Below are 25,059 nucleotides of genomic sequence, written 5' to 3' on the forward strand. Positions count from 1 at the left end.
ATCTTCCCGGACCGGGGCACGAACCCGTGTCCCCTGCATCGGCAGACGGACTCTCAACCACTGCGCCACCAGGGGAGTCCGATAAACCTACTTTTGATTTCATTATGAATATGTGTTAGTGGTGATTTAGACTTCTAGGGGACTTCATTTTATAGTTTATTTTTTATTTTGTTTCTGATCAATGGATTAATGATGTGAGGCCTAGTTCAGAAAAGGCTTTCAGTTTTTTTACGCGGATTCTTTATTTATCTCTCTCTTGTTTCCTGCACTGGCTCTGCCTATCCCTGCTGTTCTATTTGACCTCGTCCTTTGACATAATGCTAAGAAATTAAGAAAACATTTCCAGCTTTAAAGATCGTTTCTAAATAAGAACACGCGACAGTGGAGGAAGCAAACCTAACTTATGCTGCTTCCTAATTCTTACTGCATTTGTGGTAAAAGCAAGCAAAAATGATGATGATATCCATAAAGACAGACAAAGAGCAGATGAAGTAATAATATCATAAAGAACAAACTGGAGGAAAAACTATGTGGAGCTGGAATCAGCAACTCTGCAACACCAAGATATTTTGCTTACTGATTTTTTCTTTTCTTTACTGATTTTACTTTTTAAAATACCGTTTCAGACTCCTTGGGAGTTGAGCCCCGCTGAATCACAGCGACCTTGGACGTTGTCCAGTTGCAACCCTTCTGCAACTAAACTAAGATATAAAGTGATAAGATGGCATCCAGCACATATGGCTCTATGGTGGGCTGGTGACAAATCAGATTTTGTCACCACCTCCATATTTTTGTGTTAGTCCCTGAATATCTGGCTATATAATGAACAACCTCCAATATTTAAAAATGAGTAGGTTTTTCTAGGTTCATATAACAAGCTAACAACGTTTTATTTAATTTTGAATTTCGTAAAGGTCATTACTTCCAAAAGTATTCTTGACATCAGATTAAGACACGGGTTTTCCTGTAGTGGCTGCTGCCACTTTTGTAGTATTCTAAAAAAAAGGTTTTTAAATAAAGCAGATATTAAATTTAAAATTGCTTCATGAAGTATAAAATTCTATGCATATTTTAATCAAAATTATCAGATGCTAGTTAGCAGTTTATATACTCCTTATTGCATCCATACAAAGTAATATTGAAATAATATATTGCTTCATGAAGTATAAAATTCTATGCACATGTTAATCAAAATTATCAGATGCTAGGTAGCAGTTTATAAACTCCTTATTGCATCCATACAAAATAATATTGAAATATAAATTAAATTTTTATTCACTTGAAATTGTGTGGATCTCAGTTTCTGAGACTTTGAAATCAGTTATTTTTCTCACTAAAGACAGGTCAATAAGAAATCTCACATCACATAATTTCTGTTATTCACTAAGAAATCTCCATAAGAATATCAACCTCAAATAGTATTTAAGAGTATAAATCTATATCTTAGTATTTAAAATACAATATTAAGTGATATACAAGCAATAAAATGGCTAAAAATGGCTTCACATATCTTGCTTATTTATGTGAATTTGACCACGACAATCGATCATCAAGTGACTTTCATATCAAGTATTTTCATTTTCTTTTTAAATAAAACATTTAATCCAGGTTAATAGACAATATGTTACTAAACATATCTTGTGAAAATATCAAGAGGAGAGAGGTTATGATGCAAGAGCATCACCTGAAGGATAACCTCTCTCCTGTAACCTGGTGCTCACTGGTCCTACCTGCTACCCATAATGTACTTTTTTACCAGGGGAACTATTGGTTGGTTACTGGTTTTACCTTGGAGTATTGCTCGCGATCAAGTTCTCGACTAGAACCAGACCCTGTTGTCTGCTTAAATCGATGCACTTTCATTTTCATCTGTCTCGTTCGCTCCTCCACTACTAAGCTTGCTGCAAAAACACACAACGGGAGTCTATTAAAACACCGAAGCACCTCTGAGGAACCGAATGGTTTAAGATTGCAATGCTTTTGATACGACTTCAACCAAATAAAATTTCGAAATCACACGATTAACAAAAAAAAGGCAGAAGATACAACGCTAGCAACTGTCGCTCTAAAGAGGAACGTGACTCAAATCACACAGAATGGGGGACACAACGGTTAGTAACAAAAGCTAAGGATCCTATGTCTTTATCGGATATGAAATAATCTCAGTTCCATTCATGAGTCATTAAGTGAAACCGAATTTAATTGTGAAAATATGCTTCCTGTTGAATGAACTGGTTGTTGCTTGTACATATAGATAGAACACATCACACAGAGATACACGTGTTTATTTACATGCATGCACACCATGTGACACCCTCAGCTGCAAGAGTCACTTAAAAACTCTTGTAATGGAAGAGCGCCTGCTTTTCTGAGGCATTCTTATTAAATCCTTCATTTCTACCAGCCGCTTTTCATGAATATTTGCCATTCTTAAAAACGGACTTGCTAAGAGAAAAGATTTGTTTTCTATTTCTGAAGAAAACATAAATGAAATTCATACTTTTTGAAAATGTGATATAGAACTTTAGCTCTTTAATTTAAATTTGTAAATAAACATGTGTATTCCAGTTACGCCTTTATCATCTCCTAAGTAACAGGAGTGATTGTTTAGATGCGAAGAATTATAGCCTTCAATAAAGTATGAGCTATTTTAAGTCAGAATCCATCACAAGCAGCTTGGCTTTAAAACCCTGCCTTTAATTTTTACATTCTTACAAATGAAGACTGAAGAATACAGTCATGTGCGTATACCTGCGTTGTGAGACCTACGTTTATGTTTCACAACTTATCTCTTGCCAATCTCTGCAACAAGTGCTACAATTTATTTTTAAATTGTGTATATACACCTGTATCTGACCACAACCCATACTGTTTTGTAATTCATGTACTGGGGCTTCTGCTAAGAGGCCCTGTGATTTAAAGGAGAGTGGACATTCTGATACATCTAATTGAGGTGAGTGCTGACTTCCTGTCTTACAAGGAGTTTATAAAGACACTTGTTGACACATTTTTTCCATTGCAGTGATTAAACATGGCCTGTGATCCCTGATAAAAGGCACTGACACTTGTTATAAAAATTCAGTAAATATGTAGCTTTTACTGTGTGTTCAAATACAGGCTCATAGCCCAGGAGATAAATACATGCTGTGAAATGTGTGGGTAAATGTTTTACTTGTAATTTTCACACCAAGCTGTTAGATGTTTAGCTCTGTTTAAATTCAGTAAATTAGACGATTATCAATCCCTAACGTCACAGTTATGTGGATGAAGCAATCACGCACACTTGCTTTGAAAATGTTGACTTGAGACCGTAAGTGATGACTATTATGACTAAAGGATGGTTCAATAGAGATCTTGAGAAAAGCAGTTCAGAAATGTATTAATTACTTGACAATATATAAGGAGTCATAATAAGTAATATAAAGCAAAATGCTACTCAAGAGAATTAGGAATTGAGACAAGTTATTGAAAAATGTGAGTTGTATTTATAGAAGACTGTATACCCAATGAGAAAAATGTACATGTGTCTTCTTTCTGCCATCTGCCTGTGACGTGGTACTTCCTGGGTCACCTGCTTTGAGCTTTGAGGAAGTCAAATGAACTGTAATCAGCTGTACTGTACGATTAAAGCTTAAAGCAATTCCAAGTAATCTCTATTTGTGATAAAAGCAGATTTAAATGGTGTTAGCTTAATCTTCTCAGCAAAGATATTAATTTAAAGAAATTTTTGACGTTGATTAGCCCATAGCTTTGTGACCTTTACGTTTAGCATCATGTAATTCTTAGGGGGTCAGTTACTGGACACTGAAAAGATTATTTCCCAAGATGTACTGCCTGAAGCAGCTTGAAGCAGTTCTGGTGATTTAACCTTGCCAGGACAACACCTCATTGCTTTAAATAGAATTACTTAGCTTATGATATGGTTGATTTTAAATCTTTACTTTGCAAAACTCGAAACTAAATCATAAGAACACAGTGGTAGCCTAACTGAAATGAATCCTATAGTTTTTCCCCTCTGGGCTTGGGAAAAAAGCTTATTAAGGAAAGATATGGGGACACTGAATTCCTAGGGTGAGCCTGAGGGACGCAGCAGCTGGTGGCCAAGAAGCCATGACAAAATTAAGCAAGAGAATTCAGATTCTTTTCAAGGTGGTGTGTGATTAGCAAAGTACCTGTGGGTTCCAGCTGCCCCTTAGAGAAGACCACGATTTTCACCTCCAAGAATTAAGGACGGCTTTCCATCTAATGAACCTGGAAGACTCTCCAGGCAGATTGTTTTGTCAAAAGCTAGATACTTTCCGTTATACTTTGTTTTTATTCTTTTCTAAAACCAACTGCATCCAGACTAGCAATTCTGCAGGCTTTTGTAAAGTTTACAAAGGTAAATGCGATTTCCTTTCTTTCTTACTCGTTTCATTTCTTTTTTTCCCTTTATTAAATGTGGTCTTTTTTTTTTTTTTACTCCTGGACAAGGCTGCTCTCTGTGTTGTATCGCTCTCAAGAAGACCTGCTGGTGGTGGCGACAGCTGTCATTCTGCTTTCAGAGTAAACTCACTGGGTATGGAAGCAGAGGCAGAACAGACAGAACCAAGGCCAATACCAAAGGAAAAAGGCAGCAGTAGCAGGCTTTTTAAAGACTTTAAAAAATACCAACAACAAACCGAATCCCTAAAATGGTTTTAAATGACTTCGCTTTGACCTTCCGAAAACGATTAATGTACTATCTTTGTTCCTAAACAAGTGAAATTTGACGTCTTCTAATCTGTCAAAGAAAGGAAATCTCCAAATTAGTTTTTTTTCAGTCATGACTAGACCCCTTGACTTGCCAGCAAAAATGTAGTTTGTTATGTCCTCACTGCTTGCTCTCGGATTCCAAGATCAGAAGCAAAATGCAAACAGCTTATCATTGACCTACTCATATCAAAAGCCAGATAATTACATATAATTAACATTAAAAAAAACATTTCTCATTATTTCCTGATTATGTGTACATTCGTGTGTATTCTAAAATAATTGTTTATACACGTGATCATGTTTCAGTAAAATTGTTTTTCGTAAACATCAATGAAGAGGCTTCAGTGTTAATTTGGCAGTTCTTTAACTTTTCTACAGATTTTTCTTATTTTGCATTTTCTTTTTCAACTGTATATTGTGGAATAAATTGACATCGTTACTGGATTATGGGTGTGTCAATCTAAATAGTAAGAAAAATTTATGAGTTAAAATAGAATATTTGTCACAAGTTTGAACCAGAAGACATGATGATTAAGGTACATGATTTATAGAGAGAATAACAGATATTTGGTAATGATTAGAAATTAATTGAATCCTTGGAATATGATTATCTGTTAAGTATCTCACTAAAAGTAAAATTAACCACAGCCCAGAGAGCTCAAATGTCTTAATTTGAAAAGAATGATTACTGATCATTTAAAATTTCTATATTAACAATTTTAATACCAATAGCAAAATTAAAACATGAAATAAAATATTTTCTAATTCTTCCACAAATCCTAGCATTAAACTCACATTTTAGGAGCATTCTGAATACTGCTAGCATTGGAAACCAACAAAACCACTGAAGTGCTAGTTACTATTCCTTTTTAAAAAGATTTTAAATTCGGGGACTTCTGGGTTTTTTTGTTTTTTTTTAAAAATTTCAAACACTGCTACATACTAGAGAGTGAAATAACCCCTCTCATTTTCTATGACAAATTATCATGTAATTTCACTTAGTCTTTTAATGAAAATATAGCTTACATATAGTACAGCTATTTCAGTTATAATTGCCCATAGAGTGATAGTAACATAATTCATTTCTCCTAGCCCCTAGGGTGTAATTAACATTGTAATTTTATACAGAAGCCTTTTTTTTTAAGAGCTGGAACTTTTCACTGGGCTTTCTACAAGCTGACTGATGTGTTTGATGTTGAATAAATTGTGCTTTTTAAAAAGCAGATATTAATTTACCTAAAAGATATGTATTGAACTTAATCTGTTTTCTTTAGATCAACTTTACTCTATATCCACTGTTATTTTTAAACTCTGGTATTTTTATCCAAGGAATGTACATATATCAAATATCAGCTCAACATTACAAGTAAGAAAGTATAAAACTAGAACTTTTTTTATAGAGGTTAAGCTAAAACAATACTTATGAAATAATTTCTTGTCTTCTAAACTCAACGAGAATAACTGATTGCAGCATGCAAGGTGAGAAAAGTAAATACAATTTAAAAAGTAATTTATTAGAGTTTTCTAATGGAAAGTCTTAGGTATTATTAAAAATAAAGACATTAAAATAATTACTTCTCTTTTCATGCCCCATGTTTTGGTATGAATTCTAGTATCATAGATGATCTTTGGTGAAACTGAAGTAGCTGAAGTCATTTGCAAATATTGTGTTTGTGTCTGTATGCATTTTTCTAGATCTATCCCTTTCATAAGATTATTAAAGAGGCCTGTGACTTTAAAAAAAAAAAAAAGAAAGCTTAAGAATCATGAATAAATCTTCCTTAACCCACCACTGAAAAATTTCTGTAGTACCACCTTTTCCAAAGAGAAATGTGATTTTCTGGGAAACTCCTTTGACTTAGCAGACATTCATGACTTGCTTTAAAATATTGTGAATATTATGATTCTGTGTAATTTGATAATTATGTTAAACATTAAATTTTCATAAATGTGGTTTAAATATTATTCACAAATTTATAATTATATAAATACAATTATTTACAATATATAAATATACATAAAACTATATATGCTCTTCTCTTCAAAGTCCTTAAATCTTTCACATTTCTCCCTATGCATCTAGAAATTAACATGAATTTGAAATTTCAAATGCTTGTGTTTATAGGCAAAAAAGATAATCCATGTAATATATTGTTAAGCCTGTATTTTCAAGTGTTCCAGGTGAAATAGTGTAAAAGAGAATAGGAATAATGAAAATTTCTATATTATTAAATATATTGAAGTAAAAAGATTATGAGTATTTTATTTTCTAACAAGGTTAGCTAGTTCATGTGTCAAAGGTGAAACATGGTAACATTTGCACAGGATAACTAAGCTCGTCTAGTTAACTACAAAGTGCTGTCACACTTTATGATAGAAAACTTAATGCCTCTGCTTCCTTGCTGTTACTGATACAATGCGAGTTTGGACAGTCAAGCCCCGACCTTGGTCCAGTGCGTGTCTCAGAAAGAGCGATGATAAATGACTACACAACTGAAAGCTGTCAGGTAGAATTAAACAGATGGAGGAAGCACTTGCAATGTCTCAGTTACTGACAGCACAGATAAAAACCCCTTCTCCAAAGCATTTTATTGTTAAAAATCAGTACTAGTGGGCACTCAAATACAATAAACAATATAATAGGAAACGTGAAAATTATAAAGTAATAAAAGATGAAAAAATTTAGCTGACTGAATCTGTAATCATTATAAGCTATACACAGCCTGAAGAGAAAGAAAGATGGTTTTATATTTGAAAATTCAAGACTGCAATGCTAGTCTCTACACACAGCCTTCTAGACTTTAGAGGAATACAAATTGTTAAGATGTGTGAACATTTTCCATACATCTGGAAGCAATGGAGTAAAATGGTCGGAACTCAGGACTGGGAAAGTTCGGCAGAGATGACAACCTTAGCGGCATCAGCATCCGTCACCGTGGCCTTGATCAGTCCTGAAATCTGTCCATTATGGAGTTTACATTTGTAAAGGGAAGAGAAAGTAACTTAGAGTAACTTCCCGCTGTTGCAGTCTATGACTCTGTATTATTTCAATAGGGTATTGATATTTTTTTCACATTTTCAAAAAATGGAAAACTACAATGACTTACTCTCTTGTAGTCAATTAACTGATTTCCACCATTTTTATTTTTTTTATTTGCCAATTTACCAAAACCATGGAAGTTAAGGGGAAAAATTTACTGGTTATATTTTGTTATTTTCTATCTTTTTTTTTTTCCAGTTAAAAGATAATGTAGTCCTTTCATGTTCATCCTTATCTTTGGAGTCATATGAGTATAATAAGCAACTTTGATAGAATACTTACACACCACCTCCTTTCCCCTGACATATACAGTATGTATAAATAAAGATTAAATGTTTAAAATATTTTGACTATACAGAAATGCCAGAAATGGGTCATTTTCCTAGAATAAAATGCATTTCAATTTGCAAGGGTAGAAATGTGCAAAACTGTTTCCCTTGCACCCCTGCATGATTCTCTTGAATGTTAAGGATTATGCTACAGTTACATAAACAATAAAATAAAATATAACATCTATCCAGTATGAGAAACATAAAACACAAGTAAGTAACACATTTAGTGAATAACCACATTGCCTTTAAGGATTTTTAAAGAAAACAGCCTGTGTTTTAGTATAGATAATTGAAATGGAATATTGACATAGGGGAAATAGGTAATTTGTCTGTATCATCACTCAAATCTCCCTGCAGCCCAAACCCCAAGGCTGTCTCTTGTTATAGCTGATTTTCACTCCACTACCTGAAACAAAGCTCAGGATTTCCAGACCCAGATCTCACTTTCAGTGTCAAAGTTGCCAAGTCCCAGAGTAACACTGAAAATATTAATCAGATACTGGACAGATAAGGAAGTCAGATGAAAATCTGTCATTTTACCTTGCCCTTTTGTGTTACACAGAGTTAAACAGCTTTTTATTTTTAAAAGTTTTTAAAGAGTTTTATGTTTTGTCCTATTTATTATTTTCCTATATCGTGTCTTTGAACAAAATGTCTTTTTTTAAAACAAAACTTTTGCTCATGGTGTTTCTAAACAGAACAGAGGCATTAAAAATTGGCTTTAAAATTCTTCTGTTTACATCTACATTGTAACATCTCTCTGGTTTTAGGCACATGATTTTTTTCAGTCTCATACCTCTTGCTTTTATTTTTGTTTTGATTCATTTTTTAGAATTTTTATTGGAGTATTTACAATGTGTTAGTTTCAAGTGTACAGCAAAGTGAATCAGTTATACATATATGTATATCCACTTTTTTTAAAGATTCTTTTCCCATATAGGCCATTACAGAGTATTGAGTAGAGTTCTCTGTGCTATACAGTAGTAGGTCTTTGTTAGTTATCTTACGTATAGTAGTTTGTATATGTCAATCCCACTCTCCTAATTTATCCCTCCCCGAAATAATGCCATATGCAGCAACATGGATGGACCTAGAGATGGTCATACTGAGTAGTCAGACAGAGAGAGTCAAATGTCACATGATAACGCCTATATGTGGAATCTAAAAAAAGGGTACAAATGAACTTATCTACAAAGCAGAAATAGAGTTACAGATGTAGTAAACAGTTTTTAAATGTATTTCCGTCTTGAAAGAGAGCACCGTCCTCCTCACGAGGCACTGCTTAGAACACACTCAGCATGCAGAGTAGTCCATGGAATTAAGGTTTCTCGGGGAATAACAGACTCACTCCCCAAGGGGTCGTGTTGTTTATCCCCTGTATCTCTAATATGTTTATCCATCATTTTTCATTATTCCAATTATGCTGATGGCAACGGAATCTATCTTGAAAGGCTCAATGTGGCATAACTACTAAATTCAATGTCTCTTCCCTTCTTTTCTGTAAAAAGTGTTTACAAATTTTAAAGCTTGCAAAAAAAAATGTACGATATTTAGGGGAAATGTACAGCTTTAGAGGAGAAAAATCAAAGAGTCTGTTCATGGCTAGATATCAGCCTTTTCTCAGCATCCTCTCCTGCACGACCCACAGACCCCAGGGAGGAAGGGGCAACGATGTTCTCCCTCAAGGGGGCATATCTGACAATTTGACCATTGGCTGATTTAAGTGTTAAATACTTCGAAGTTTTAAAAGTCTTTACTACTATTATAAATATTCACATTTGAATCAGCGGAATGGAAAAAAAGGGTCAAAACCGAGAATTTGGAACTGTTTTACATGGGTCGCTTTACTACGTCCCTAAAGTTTAAAGGGAAGGCTAGAATGACAACCATAGTTCTGGGTTTGTGACAAAAAGAGAAATGGATCAATTAGACACTTTTACCAATGGCGCTCTAAATATTTATGGATAAACATTCATGAATATTCATAGTAAGTGTTCAGGAAAAGCAAAGCCCTAGAAGGTTAAGGAACTTGAAATCTTAATACACAATAACAGCAAATGAATCACCTGGGTCATATGCACCTACTCAGTATGCATCTAAGAAAAATGTGAATAGAGTTGGAATCCTTTTCTACTTAATGACAGTTAAAAAAATGCTGCCTGTAAAGAATATACATACAAATTAGTTTACTTATTTTGGCAAAAGTCAAGTTGCATAATATTTTCCTATAACGTGTTTCATAACCATGGTATACTACTAAGGGTGCAACTACTTAAACAATAAATAATGTAACAGAAAATTATTAAAATGATTTTTACTTTTTAATATGAATTACACCTAATTAAGGTTCATGCTGATAGCTCCATAAAAATTACATTTTGCATGACTTAACATTCAAACTGCTCTTGTCAACATTTCAAAAAGCAGATATAGGTAATTTATTTGAGCATTTGTTTAATAGAAGTTTAAAAATTCAGTTGACTAGAGATAACTCTTAAGTGGCCGGGTTGCAATAATTATTATATATTTTATTAGCGAAAACAGGAAAACAAAACGCAACAGATGCTATTTGCTCTTTATTCCTGTTTAAACCGTTTAGTCACTTGAACTCTGCCTTTCATTCTCTGTGTGTGTAAATTACACATTTTTTATGATAAAGGGAATTCATATTTGTAGAAAAGGCAGTATAATGCGTTTTGTTATGATTCCAAATTGCCTCCAAAAGGCAAAAAGTTAATGCACTTAAGAAATACTATCTTAAAGGCATATAAATTAGAAATTTATTATGATAATAACATTTTTTCTCACCTTGAAGTCATTTAATTTCTGGTTCTGTTTTGATCTTCTTATATCATTATTTCGATGCCCCCAAACTACATTCATGGGCTCTTTAAAACTGTCCAAGAAATGTAGCAGAGAGGGAAAAATTGGCTTACTTTTAGAATGAATGATTTCAAATATGCCTATAAAACAGTCTGTGAATCCTAAAAAGATAGGGTCTATTAGTTTCCAACATAAAGGGGGGAGGTAAAGGGTAAATAACCTGCTAGGAACATTTCTATTTCCTCAGTTAACTTTTCAGCCCCAAATTTGTGTTATCTTTGTCCAAATACACTGGCTTCCTGTTCTCAAGGCGCAAGCTTCACCTGAAGAGCACGCCAGGGATTGGAAGATTCAGACGCGCGGCCCCAAATCAGGTCACCGGGGGAGGTAGGGCCCCTAAGAGGGCCTCCCGGTGCTGTGAGTGTAAGATGTGACAGTGACATGAGGCAGGGGACAGAACACGGGCCGTGGGGTCACCCCCGTGCCCTCTTTCTATAAAGGGAGTCATCACACCTTCCTTAGGGCTGTGCCCAGGTTATTACCGTAATTACGTGGTATTGATGCACAGTGGGTGCTCGGTCAATGCCGAATGTGGGAGAGGCTGCCTATCAGAGTGGTTCAGAACGAGGTCTCTGGAGTGAGGCTCGAGCCCGGTTCCCTGTCCTACCGCTTCCCAAATGAAGACTGACACAGGACCAGGTTTCGCATCTCTCTGAGCTTCAGCTCTCCTCCGTTGGCAAATGAGGATATGAAGAGTTATGTCTCAGGTGGTTGTACAAATATGAGATGAATACCTGACATGCTCAGTCAAGTCACTGACATAGAGGAAGTGCCCTAGAAATTCCATCTACCGTTAAAAATGTTCACGGTATTTTATACCTCGCTGGAAGTGCTTTGCAAAACATGCTGTACAATTATATAGTGGTTCCCTACAGTGAGGGGCACCAACCTTCCCAGTTTGCCCAGAGCTGTCCTGGTTTTAACACTGAAAATCTTGCATCTTGTGAAACCTCGTAAGCCTCAACGAACTGGGAACATCTTCCAAGTTCGTCTTCAATTCATCAAAAACCAACTCTCCCTAGGGGTCGGTGGCCTGTGCCGTTCGCTCAGCATGGCTGGGCCAGGCCCCATCACCCAGGGAACACTCAAGATAACTCAATTCTCCAATATGAGCGACCCCAGAAAAGATCAGCTCACAGCAGCAGGGGTTCTATGCAAAATAAAACGTTTTCTTTCCTATGGGGCAGGTGAGTCTAAAATTGGACGCTAAAGAAATCTCTTGAATTTGCGTCTGTCTTTTCCTGGCTTCCCAAGCTTTTCCTGCTAAGCTGTGCTCCCTTAAATCCCAAGGGGGAAGGTACAGCATCCTGGGCTGCTCTCTGCCTTCCCGGCGGCATTTGGGGATGCGCCTCTTTGGTGGTTTACAGCCCTGGGGTGCATCCCGTTGAAGCTTATCCACACCCCGTGTCCAAGGCAGACTTGGTACAGTGATGACACATCTCAGCCAGGACACAGTGACCTTGTTAAAATGCAACGACCTGATGCGCTGTGTAGCGAGGCTGTAAAGGGGCACGCTTCGTACACCCGAGGTTCTACAACCCATGAATTTTGTTTTGTTTTGATTAGCAAATTATAGCTTTTGGCTAGTAATAATATAGAAGGAAGAGCTCTCCAGATGAAGAATTATTACATTTCTCTTCCTTTTGGCTAAATGAATGAGCTCATGACCCATCTCCAACATAAAATTTAATGCTTTTAGCAAACTAAAATTTATCTTGCAAATCTAAATAAGTTCTTCTGAATATAAGTACTAATGTATTGGCCATTTTTGTACTACTTAACCTAAATTTGTGTTTCTGATACCTGAGTTAAAAATGCAAGATAGCCGGAAATCTATGTAAAACCTAGGGACCAAAGCATCTGGATCTCACTGAATAACATTTGATTTTTATTAATATCTATTTATTGCCTAGTATGTCAGACACTTTGCCAGAATATGTATTATGTGCCGGAATATATGTTTATAAATTCAAACTGAGATAAGTGATTGAATATTATCTCCCATTTTCAATCTATGACACTGAGAGACGTAACACATACCTCAATCTACTCGGAGTTAGGGATATATGTTTGGGATTTGTGCCTATTAAAATAGGATGCACTAAAGTATAGAGGAAGGAGGTCCAAAGCAAGAGCCCTGGGCTTGCAGTCTAGGTCACATCACCAGTATGAATGGGCAAGTCTCTTAATGTCTCTCAATCTGAGTTTTACCTTTCATAAAATAAGGATGATGGCCCTCTCAGGACTAACTCTGAGGGTTACTATGGGCAACAAATTAACTCAATCACGAATCTATAAATATTGAGTAAATACTTTTATTAAATTATGTAGCATTATATAACTTTTTAATATTGTTAATATTATTTCATTAAGCTGAAAACTCCTATTCAAATATTTAATTATCAAGCTAACAGTAACACCAAATAGGGTGGCCCGAGACAGTCGGAGGAGGTCTGCATCTACGTGGGACTCAAGTCCAAAGACCAAACATCAAATGTGATCCTAAGGACCACAAGGCAGGTCAGCAAGGTGCCGACACAGCAGGCTGAACGGTTTCCCTCCTGTGTCCCTCAGGAAGAAAGAACTGATGGGTGTTCTAACCCTCCTGAGGCCAAGAGGAGTAGCATCCCGGCAGCTACTTCCCAGATGCATGACTGCAGCGGGCCAAATACGCCATAAGGTTACTGCTATTTCGAAGGAAAACCCAAGGATTTTCTATTCCTTTGCACCACAGAAGGTACGACTTAAACCCTTTATCTATGAGAGCAGGGGAATGCAAATAAACAAAAACATATCACAAATGTGCTATTCTTTTCCAAAGAGAATCGTTTTCTAGTTGTCAGTGTGGATAAATACATTTTGAAGCAAAAATACTCTTAATTTTAATCTTCTCCTCTTTGATGTGAACTGCTCACCATACAAAACGGTTAATACCAAATGCCTTTCCAAATCACTGCATGGAAAAAGCTATCTGTTAAATAGTTTGGCTCATTATTTCAATAAATACAGTTAGATAACTCATATACTATGAGAGAAAAGGAACAATATTAAATTGTTAAAAAAGTTACATTAATATTTACCTTTTGTGGATGAGTTATATTTTTCTTGTTCTTCAATGAATTAAATGCACATAATGATGGAAACAAAAGAAAGAAATCAGCAAATTTATAGTTAGACATGGAAATGTGAATCAACACAACGGCATGAATAACAAAAATACGTAACATATAATGTGACATGGTAAACTGCAATGAGAAACCATGAGGAAATCTCCAATATGGTACTAAAATCAATCAAAGAAAGAATGAATGCAACAATTTAAAGATTTTAAATAAAAACAGAAACATTGGGGAATTAATATTGTATACTTGGCATTTGAAAAGTATATCTTGTGTTATTTTTTTCTTGCCTTTGAAGAATTGCAAAGTATTACAGCACTCGCTTTACTAAGACATTTTAACCTTAATCCATTGTGACTTTTTATTGTAAATGTACTTAAAAGCATATTTAATGTTCATAACTAACATTTTCATTTAAAAAATGACAGCATTTCAGATAATTGAAAAAGCATATAATAAAAAAATAAATTCCATGTTTTTGCTAGATAGTAGGCATTTTCTCTTCACTGTGGAAAATATTCAGGAACATTTTCCACCTGGAAAAAAATATATTTTAAATTAAGTAATCCTTTCTTCCTTCTCAAATTACTGTAATTATATTAAAATATCTCAAAGTGAAATTGTTCTTTGCAGGCTGTATTTCTCAGACATTTCTTAAGCCTTTCTCTGCCTCCTTGTTGGTGCACCATTTACTGAGAAATAATGGCCTATCTAGATATTTTGAAGGGGAGTGCCATTAGTTCTAGGTAGCAGAATTAATAACAGAACACATAAAACATAACTGGCACATCAAGTGTTAGTTTATAGTTTATGAATGATCTTTAAATACGTCCTCTTAAAAAAGACAACTAGGTTGCACACACACACAAAAATCACTTGGTTGATTTCAGAAAACCATACATTTTTATGCAACCAATTATGTTGCTTTCAGTCTCACTCTACCTAAGGGCTACATTGTAATACAACATTGGAACATACCCAGAGGAATTTCCTGAAAGTTTTTGCTCTCAATTATCACATACCATTTGAGTTACCTAAACTTTAAGGCTACTTTTTAGCGACTTTATCTCAAAATCTGCATTGTTATCACACCTCTTCTTTTCCCCTAACTATACTTCAACATAATCAGATTCCGTGTAGCAAATAGGCTAGCATTACTAATTTTTAAAAGAAACATTAAAATACTTTTCCAAAAATTAAGTAAGTGTATCTTTTCAAATTATATGTTAGCTTTTAAAATAATATAACTTGTTTTATCGCACAAGGAGAGAGTAGTAAAATTGAATTACAAGAAAAAAAAAACCAAACAAGAAGCATGCAAACAATCTATGGATCCTAAACAAAATAATGTAGATAATTGTAACCAGAAACTGTGTATGAATAAAATTATTTTATAAGTTCATCAGGAAGTTGTATCACTATTCAGGAATCTAAACCATTTGAAATGTTTGCTCCTAACCAACAACTGCTTATCAACTCAGTTATCTTTTTTAAAAAAGAAAATTACCCTTTGTTAAAAATTAAAAAAAAAAAACCCACAAATATACATAAAAGAAAACTGGAAAGAAGTCAAGTGCGGTAGAACTTTCACTGACTGCAAGTAAGCTGCATTCTGCACCAGTCTTCATGGCAGATAGAAGTAAATTTTAACATATAATATGGAAAGAAAAACATGACATGATTCCACAGCCCTAAGAACATCAATGAAATCCATCTCAAATGGATTAGACAACAGCTAAATTCGGTCTAATCCATGAAGCAAATTAGAAGTTTACTTTTAAAAACATATTCTAGGACACACAAAGATGTCATGTAAACTGTTCAGCTTGAAATAGATCCATAATAAGACGAAGGAGGACAGTATCATCATTTACCAAACACCCCAAAGCACATAGTATTATCACACAGTAAACCAGATCCATTTTACTTATAGAAGAATACATAGTTACAATAATACATGTTCGTTGTCATATTTTAAAGGTTGTATCTATATGACTCTTAAGATGATAAACTTCAGGAACCTCAAGTAGCAAGTGTTTAGGAATGTACTTGTGATATTAACTATCAAAATAACTCCACCAATTTCATCCTCAGTCACTCCTTTCTTCCCACCTCAATTCAATCTTTACAAATTGGTGATTTCTCTGAAAGACAACTGTGAATACGAATATCATAAACAGTAATGTTGACTGATATCAACAACAGAACATGAGCTTTTATAAAAACCAAAGTCCAGCACACAATCCATCTGACTTTGTAGAAGCAATTCTTATTTCTACAGAATAATAAAACTATAATCTCACTATATGAGCGTTATATGCAGTACCGTTATATACTTTTGAACCGGAAGTGTTTTAGCAACTGGAGGAAATGCAAAGAATTTTAGAAACAAATGACTTTTTGGATATCAATCTTTGGCACGCTATGGCCAGTAACACTGAGTTTGTAGCGGAACACTAGAACCTGTAGTTCTTTTAGTTGTGCAACAGGAGTTCATGAATGGATAAGTTAAATAAACACCACATTTAAAAAAATAAATTTTAAAACAATTTCATCTAGGCTACTGCTAATTACAGTCTTAATAACATTAATTATGAATTATCTTCTCAAAATGTTCCCAGATAAGAGAAAGTCTGTTAAACACATGAACTGAGAATTCCAAAGAATTCATGGTTATTTCAGAAAAGAAAGTCAGAGTTTCACATAGCCTTATATTTTCCTGATTAAGTAAATGAATACCCTTATAATGACCCTGAATACTAAAGTATGATATATCAACAGGATATATGATTTTAAAAAATAATACAAATCCAGAGTTTACTGTAGCAGCATTTTTGTGTCAATATACTGATACTTCTCAAATCTACACTAATTTTTCTATAACCAAGTACTCTGTGTACAAACTCTGCCTGATCAGTTTTTGAAACAATGTATTTATCTTCTTAGACCACTAACACTTCGGTGATACATTCAGTAAAGCTCTTTGCGTGAGTAAAACACATACCCAGCACCCTCAGTACAGAAGGAAATATACAAGTTTTACACCAGAAACAACCAACACTGTTGAGAAAAATATGCAAAATGTTAACCTTCCAGTTGTTTCATAGGGATGAAGAGTTTCAATACATGATTTAAATAGAAGTCCACTGCGTTCATATTACAACCCCCAATTAAACAGTATTTCACTAAACTGCTTAACAAATCTCTGGTAATATTTATGTGATAACATTTACCGATAACAAATCATTTCACTTACTGAGAAATGGGATAGCACCTTGGGTCACATGAAGAAAACAGTGACCCTTTTAACCTGGTATTTAAATCCTCTTAGGCCAGGTAGCTTAGTGAATTTAATTTCCACTAAAACCTGCCCACCCCCCAACATCTCTCTTTCTAGGAAGATAAAACACAATGTGTACATGCTTAAAATAAGGGAAATTTAAGTGATGTTAACTGATAAAAAACACTCAAATGTGTGTTCTAAGCCAGTTTTTCACCATCAAACTTCTATAAAAAATACAAGGTATTGCAGGTAAATTAAAAAAAAAAAACACTAGCAAAGCCTTCAATACGATTGCCTCATTTAAAAACATTTTTAAAACAAGGTTAAAAACGTCTTCCTTTAACACATAAAATACCACATGGTACTGAGGTTTTTAAAGTTTTATTTTCTTCCTTTGCACCTTTGGAAAAGGTACCTCTAGGGCGCAGTCTGTTCTTTTAATTGACCATCTAAAATTCATTCATTCACTCACTCAGCAAAAACAGCACATAGGCCACGAACTGTTATAACTTGGTGCCGGGAATAAAACTCTAAGACACTTGACTTCTTAGGATTCATCACACTACGTATCATCAAGATACTATTCTTTCAATAGAAGGAGTATAAAAAGAGGTGGCTGTCAAATCCGAGATTTTGTCAGTGCTCTCTCTATGGATACCTTGTTCTGCACTGCCGCTCCTCCCTGGCACTTGTGGGAGCTGCCTGCCCCGAGGGCTGCCAAAGGCTGTGTCTGCGGGCGGGGACCGCGTCGGGCTGGCCTGCCGGTGCACTCTGTGGGGAGAAGAAGCAGGGCAAACGAAACGATGAAATCCCAAAGGGCCTGACAAGGATCTCTTCCTTCCTACTGTTCCTCTTAAAACAGACGTAAAACCCCTACCTGGGCCTTTGGAAGCAAAATCAAGTCCTTTTTATGATGTGTGTAAAAGGAATATTACCAAAAGGGGCTACAAGAGACAGGGAAATGTCTGCCACGTAGAGTTCTGCAGAATGAATTCCTGAACTGGGCAGAAGGGAACGTACTTCTTTTCATTAACTTTCTATGAAGTTGTGACTTTCTGTTAAGTTATCCATTTTTGGTAGTGCTGGACCTAGTATATCTACTCACAGCCTACGAATCTTAACAACATGGGTAAATGATTTAGGAAAGGCTGTTGCCTATATTGCTACAATTAAATCCATATAAGTGATAAGAATAGTTCTGGCTGCAGGCTTTTATAAATTACCATTCCCTTGCACTTTATGTTTAAATAGGAAAAATCTGAAAAGATATTTATAAAAATAACCTTGGGCACATGCTATGAACTATCCTAGTGAAAAGATCAAAACTACAAATACAAATTTAAGAAGCGTGAAGATACGTCACTATTGTACGGAAGTAAGCTGACCTCCATCTGCTGGCATTCAAACTTTTTTTTTTTAACTGAAGAACTTTAAAACACTCTCAGCTTTTACTGAACGAAGATGAAAGTTTTCAATTTTTTTTTTCTAATTCCTCTTACACTTTTTAAAGCAAGTACACATTTAATTCCAGGTAATTTCTTATACAGAATTTCACATAATTTAAAATATATATATATATGAATATGCCACAAACAGATGGAAGGACATAACACAGGCAGAGTTAATTTTCGATGATGGCTAGTTGGCAGGAAGTATAGAATAGAATACCACCAGCACAGTGAAGGTAGATGCAGGTAAGGGAGGGTGTGGAGAGGTTAAGTGCCACAAAGAAAGGATTAAGAACTATGGTGTCATAATGAGCGACAGTGTCAAGAGCTCAGGAGGGTACAACACCACACCAAGACCCAGAGGCAGACACGGAACAGCGACCTTGTCAGGAGCGGAGAAGGTGGCGCCGACCCTCCAGGGGCAAGGTGGTGCATAGAACACAGTGTTCTGACACTAGGGTGCTCACTCGAGCGGGAGCGAGCGGGATGTTTTCCCCTAAGGACTAGCTGATCAGTCGCTCTCGGGGCTGCGTATCCCCTTCTAGAAAGACATGGTGGGAGAACCCTAAAACATTAGGGTCAGAAAAGATCTTCAGTCAGCAGGTCACATCCACTTTGATACCAGCACATCTGTCCAAGGAAAACCTGGTTACTCTTACAAGACAGTGATTTTAAAACCCAGGAGCAAACCCATCACAGTTATTGAAATGGACCTCACATCAAACTGATGCGTTATCGCGAACGTGCACGCCTGGTGGTTCTGAGCGGGCCTGTCTGGACTCCTCCAGTGTAACAAGCCTCTCAAGTCCCACAGGGGCAAAGACTTCTGTCTCTTGTTTCTTACTGAGCTGTATCTCTGGTGCCTAGAACACAGCAGCACAGAGAACAAGAGCTCAGTAGAGAGATCTGGATTTGAATGAGTGAACACAGTCAGGACAGTGAACTCAGGGACACTTCAAGCACTTGCCTTCCAGAAGAAGCAATGCACTGGTGAGTTCTGTGTGTACTTTTACAATGTTCATAATTTATCTCTGCAACAGGGAAGTCCATACCAAATAGGTAGCAAAGGGAAGCTGTCTTCTAAGGTTGATTTAAGTAGACCAACAAATTAAAATGATGAAGTAAGATGGGTAATGCTTCATTTTTGAACTGACTAAATGCAGATGGCTGATATATGGATAAAAATATGTCCTCTGATGTATAAAAGTAGCTGAAAAGATATTTGTCCATACATTGACAGCTATCTTAATATAGTGTTCAAAATTATTATGAAGCCAATTTCCAAATTAAGGGCCAATAATTAAAAACTGATTTTTATATGTGACTATATATATATATATATGCTTGTTTAAAGCAGACACATGTTTTTGCTTTTTTCAACATTTTCAGTACATATTTTAAATAAAATGCACATTTAAAATACCTAATCTGTATTACTTTTCATAGTGACAGAAGCCAAGAAATAACACTTCATCCTTTTGAAAACAATGCTATAAAATTCGATTAAGTAATTTAAAGTGTGTGAGAGTCAAGAATCCATACGGATCACAGGAAGTACATTAATTATTGAGTGATTTATTCAACTTGTATACAGATTGACAATTTTTCTCAAGTAGAACGATTTTCACAGGTATAATTATTTTGATTCAGGATATCTCCTCTATTTCCAAACAATAAAATGGGAAGATGTCATATTTTAGAGCATAAAAAAGTACAGCTTAGGTCTTTAATGTGCATTTTATTTTATCGAGCTCTGGATTAATGCTTTATCAGCCCCTAAGGCAGAACCCGAAACCTGGACGGTCACTTCGATTTCAAAATTAATAGAAGAAAGGACTGACCACACATATTAAAGCTGTTCATTCCATCTGGATTGCCTTCTCACGTGAACTCAACTCTACAGAATTCATTTATGTGGGAAGGACCAAGGTGTGATCAAGTCCTTTCCAACGATAAATAATGAGTTTCTATCTATTACTCTTTAAAAGCCATTATCATGAGAATAAACTTCAGCACTCCTTGTACAGAATACACTTGAAAATACTTGCTTTGAAAGTTGGATAGTACAGTTTTTACCCTAGTCCTGAGAAAATTCATGGATCTTGCAATTTCACTAAAATTTTGCTTCATTTCTTAATGCAATTCATAAGTACTAAAAGGACTTCTTAATTGCAACCTGAAATGTGAGTAATTTAGGGGGGCCTTATGTGGCCCCAAACTAAATGGAACAAATATAAAAAGCAATCTGAAAGGCAAATAAGTGGCTTTCTAGCTGAATGTTACACAGATCTTCCCAAGCCACGAGCTTGCAGGGCCGGGAACAGTGCATCCTGTTGGGGGTTAATCATTTTGCCCCAGGGCTGTTTCTCCTTTGACACAAGCTAAAAGTCCCTCAGTAACAAAACAGTTCCTGCCACCAGCCAAACGATGACCAATATGAAAGCGTGGACCCAAGGGGGGACAAAGAAACCACTCTGTCTGAGGAAAACCGAGGAAGGTGGCAGCAGGGCTGGATCACAGGAGGGGAAACAGAGGAAAGTGAAAATGCAGAGGCTGGAGAGAGACGAGCAAGGCTTTGAAGAAAGAGAAGGTGGAAACAAGTAGAGTTTGTTTCAGACAAGAGGAAAGGAGGGTTATTCAAGAAATGCTGAGGTTCAGGAGTGAAACGTGAGAGAACCCAGGCTTTTCGATGAAATGGCATGTGCTAAGGATGTAAGGGTGTCGGAGGGAAAGAGATCAAAAACCAGCACGTTAAGGAGTGGAGCGGGGAGTGAGTGAGAGAGAAGGAGAATGACGGTAACAGCTATTCTCACTGGGCATCCACATGGCGCCGAATACACATGCCAGCCACTAGTGTGTATGTGCGTGTCTAGACGTGTGTGTGTATGCATGCATACCACATACCTACACACGTGTCCTTTTTTGTTTTGCATTCTCACAACAGCTCTAAGAAGTGCTACTGTTCCTATTTTATAGATGGAAAAACTGGGGGTCACAGAGTGACTTGCAAATGGGCAAAGAGCTAACATGATACAGGCGGGACCCATGCAGGTCTATGAAGCTCCAACACTGCTCCCTTTTCTGCCTTTGAGACAGGATTGGTTTCTATATCATGAGATGAAACATGGTAATTTCACATCCCTGGATGCATTGCTAATCTTGTAAAACAAAATATAAATATATGAGCAGGTGTCAAATTGCTTGACAAGATTTAATAGAATCCTTTTTTGAGAGTTTATAGGAACAAAATATACGGAAAATGGTATTTAATTGAATATCTACTCTGCTTTTTATGTCTATACATAATATATTTTTGAAACAAAAATAATGAGGGTTCTAGAGCAAAGTATGAATTCCAACCTATGACTCCAGTTCACCATCTCCAAACCCATTGCTAAATATTTACCGCTGAGTTCAACCTACGCCTTCTCTCTTCACCTAAAGTCTTAGGTGTTGTGACTTGAACTTAAGTAAAACACATTTCCCACCAAAACCTTAGGTTGTTAGACATTTCTGTTGCTGCAAGCAGATGTGCAGTGAATTGCTTCTATTGCGGCTTAAAAATAGAGTTCTTTTTTTTTTTTAATTACTTGTTAAAGGATAGACATGCATGTGGTATTTAAGGTCACCATGGTTCCTCCCGTCATGGCCATTTCAGGCTTACACGGAATTTTTTCCGGAGTGTCAGCACAACATAAAATGCACAGGCAAGCAATTCTAAATACCACTTGTTACCCCACATCCCCCAGTTAGGATGCAGAGAGCAAGTTCCACAAGAAGAAAAGACCCCAGAACAGGACGTGCAGTGGTTCCAGCAATCCACAAAGCTCAACTCACATGAGGGTGAAAAGTTACACTTTTATTTACTAAGGAGCTTCTTCAGAGGGTCTGAAGCTCTATTGCAATGGTGAGGCACCAAAGTCAGAAGCAGGTTCTGCCTTTCTTCTATCTAGAACTGGTTACCATATCTTTCAAAATATTTTCTTACACGTCTGTTTCTCAAAAGGTCAAAATTTTGGAGGCCAAACCAAGGACCTTCAAAAAGTATGATCATCGCAGCAAATTCTGCCAGAGGCCAAGGTGTGTCTGTGTGCTGGGGCTCCTCTGGGGAAGCAGTCAACTCCCGGAGGCCAAGAATCAGCATCTGAGCATTCATACTCTGGTCTCAATTCATCTGTAGTTACATGTCAACTCAAGGTATCTTCTAAAGAAGTGAGAGCTAATGTAAACCTAGGCCAATTCTTCTTTTGTAACCAGCTATTCAACAATTCACTCAAACGCCAGGCATGTGATTTACACTCTAATAAAAATCAACAAAGAGCTTTAATTATAATCAAACAAATCCGCATACCTGAAAGGTTTGAGTTTTCTATATCAAACCTACAGCAAAGTAAGTAACGGTAAGAGGAATATGAATAGGGTCCTGAAGCAACCATTTGGCACTAGGAGTCGGCTGAATCCCTGCTGTTCCTCCTAGAGGGAAGATTTGTGCTTACAGACGTGTTCAGTGTTGCACGGCAGATGCTCAGATAAGCATGGGCAGTGGACTCTAGAGTCATCTAACGTTTTGTAAAACAGTATCTTATTGTCAAAATACTTATTCACTGAAACTGTAAAACTGCACACAGTAGTCACTCAACTAGTCATTGTTAAATGAATGAAAGAAGCCTGAATGGAATATAAAGAACATGAAACTTTGAGGAAAAATTTCAATCTTGTCAAAATAATTGGAATTGTGTGTGCATGTGACTCGGGGGGCTGTGAATGATGGCTGAAGATTTAAAATCATTTACATGCTGGTAAAGAGACTGCTAATAGCTGGGTTGACAGTAAAGAATATATATACAGTGACGTAATCAGTATTGTTTCATTACTTTCTTCTTATCTATCTGTCCATCAGTCATCTATCTATCTATTTCTCTGTCCATGTATGTATGTATGTGTATCAGTATTTACCTATCTATCCGTCTATCTTTCTGTCTTTCCATCTATCTGTCTCTCTCTTTTCCTCTATGTATCTATCTGTCCGTCCATCTATGTATGTATGTATGTATGCATGTATCTGTCTGTCTATCTATCCGTCTGGCTGTCCATCTATCTATCTGTTTCTCTCTCTCTCTCTCTTTTCCTCTACCTGTATCTATCTGTCCATCCATCAATGTATGTATGGATGGCTAGATGTTTCTGTCTATCTATCTATCTATCTATCCATCCATCCAACTCTTGTAAAACTGAATTTCTACTCAACACTTTTTTTGGTTCCCAGGATTCTTGTTCCATTGTAAGTTAAGTTCCCTAAATAGTCGATATCTCCACAGACCATTAGCCAGGAACCAATCCATCTCCTCTTCACACACAACCCTTGATGTGACTAATACCGACTCAGTTTTCTGACCTCATCTCAGAGGTAATATCTTCTGGAAGTTCCCCTTTTTGCTGCTCGCTATTTTATTCCTCGAAATTAACACATAGTGGTGTACATATTCATTAACTGCGTGGATCACTGAAGTGTACAGACCCCCTCTCACCCAAGCCTATTGTAACAGCCTAGCTGGTGTCTTGCATCTTACACCTGGGTCCTTCAATTTACCTTCCAAAGTGTTGTTAAAGTGATCTATAATTCTGGAACTCAAAACTAATCATCTACGTCTCACGTTTAAAGCCTGTCCGTGGCTCATGGATGAATAAGGTAGAAGTTGAAATTCTACACCATGGCGCACGAGGTCATTTATAACAATCTCTAAGGATTTCTCCCGTTTTGTTTTCATCCCTCTCTCCCAACTCCTGATAGGAATCCTATTTTCCCTCCCAAAATGGGTATGGTTTCCCCAAACTCAAGAGGGTATGTCAAGGCTCAGTGTTCTCTAATACTGTTCCCTTCTCACAGAACACACTGCTCTTCACACGTACTTTCATACACCTGGATTAGCTCAAGTGCCACCTGTTTATGACCTATTTCCTAATCTCATTGCAGCCACCTCTTTTCCCTGTGTTCTCACTGTACGTTGTGCACACCTCTACGGCAGCAGTGACACTCGAAGGAACGCATTCACTTACAACTATATCACCCTGCATGCTCTCAATACTGGTTGGGTGAGTGGATATACGTTAATTGGATTTTTTGGTGTTTTTTTGTTTTTTTTTTACAGCTACGTAAAAAATCTGTCAGTATCTTGTACCTAAAAGTATTTAAAAAATTTGTGGCAACGAATGAATTGCA

At 36.3% G+C, this 25,059-nt stretch overlaps 1 protein-coding gene across 50 annotated transcripts in view; it reads right to left on the reverse strand.

The window, feature by feature from the left end:
• RIMS1 (regulating synaptic membrane exocytosis 1) overlaps positions 1 to 25,059 on the reverse strand; it is a 471,448-nt gene that overhangs the window by 97,550 nt on the left and 348,839 nt on the right. For 21 of the 50 annotated variants that reach the window (XM_027092806.1, XM_027092800.1, XM_027092779.1 and 18 more), the window contains 2 exons: positions 18,050 to 18,162; positions 1,789 to 1,901 (listed from right to left, as the gene is read on the reverse strand). In XM_027092806.1, coding sequence (XP_026948607.1) covers positions 1,789 to 1,901; positions 18,050 to 18,162 — 226 coding nt within the window. Of the gene's footprint in view, positions 1 to 1,788; positions 1,902 to 14,069; positions 14,100 to 18,049; positions 18,163 to 19,221; positions 19,405 to 25,059 lie in introns of all 50 variants that reach the window. The other 29 variants (XM_027092899.1, XM_027092895.1, XM_027092846.1 and 26 more) reach the window with 4 other exon arrangements.

The sequence above is a fragment of the Aethalodelphis obliquidens genome, unplaced genomic scaffold (assembly GCF_003676395.1).
Source record: "Aethalodelphis obliquidens isolate GAN/ISIS:26980383/991018 unplaced genomic scaffold, ASM367639v1 scaffold3, whole genome shotgun sequence".
NCBI lineage: Eukaryota > Metazoa > Chordata > Mammalia > Artiodactyla > Delphinidae > Aethalodelphis > Aethalodelphis obliquidens.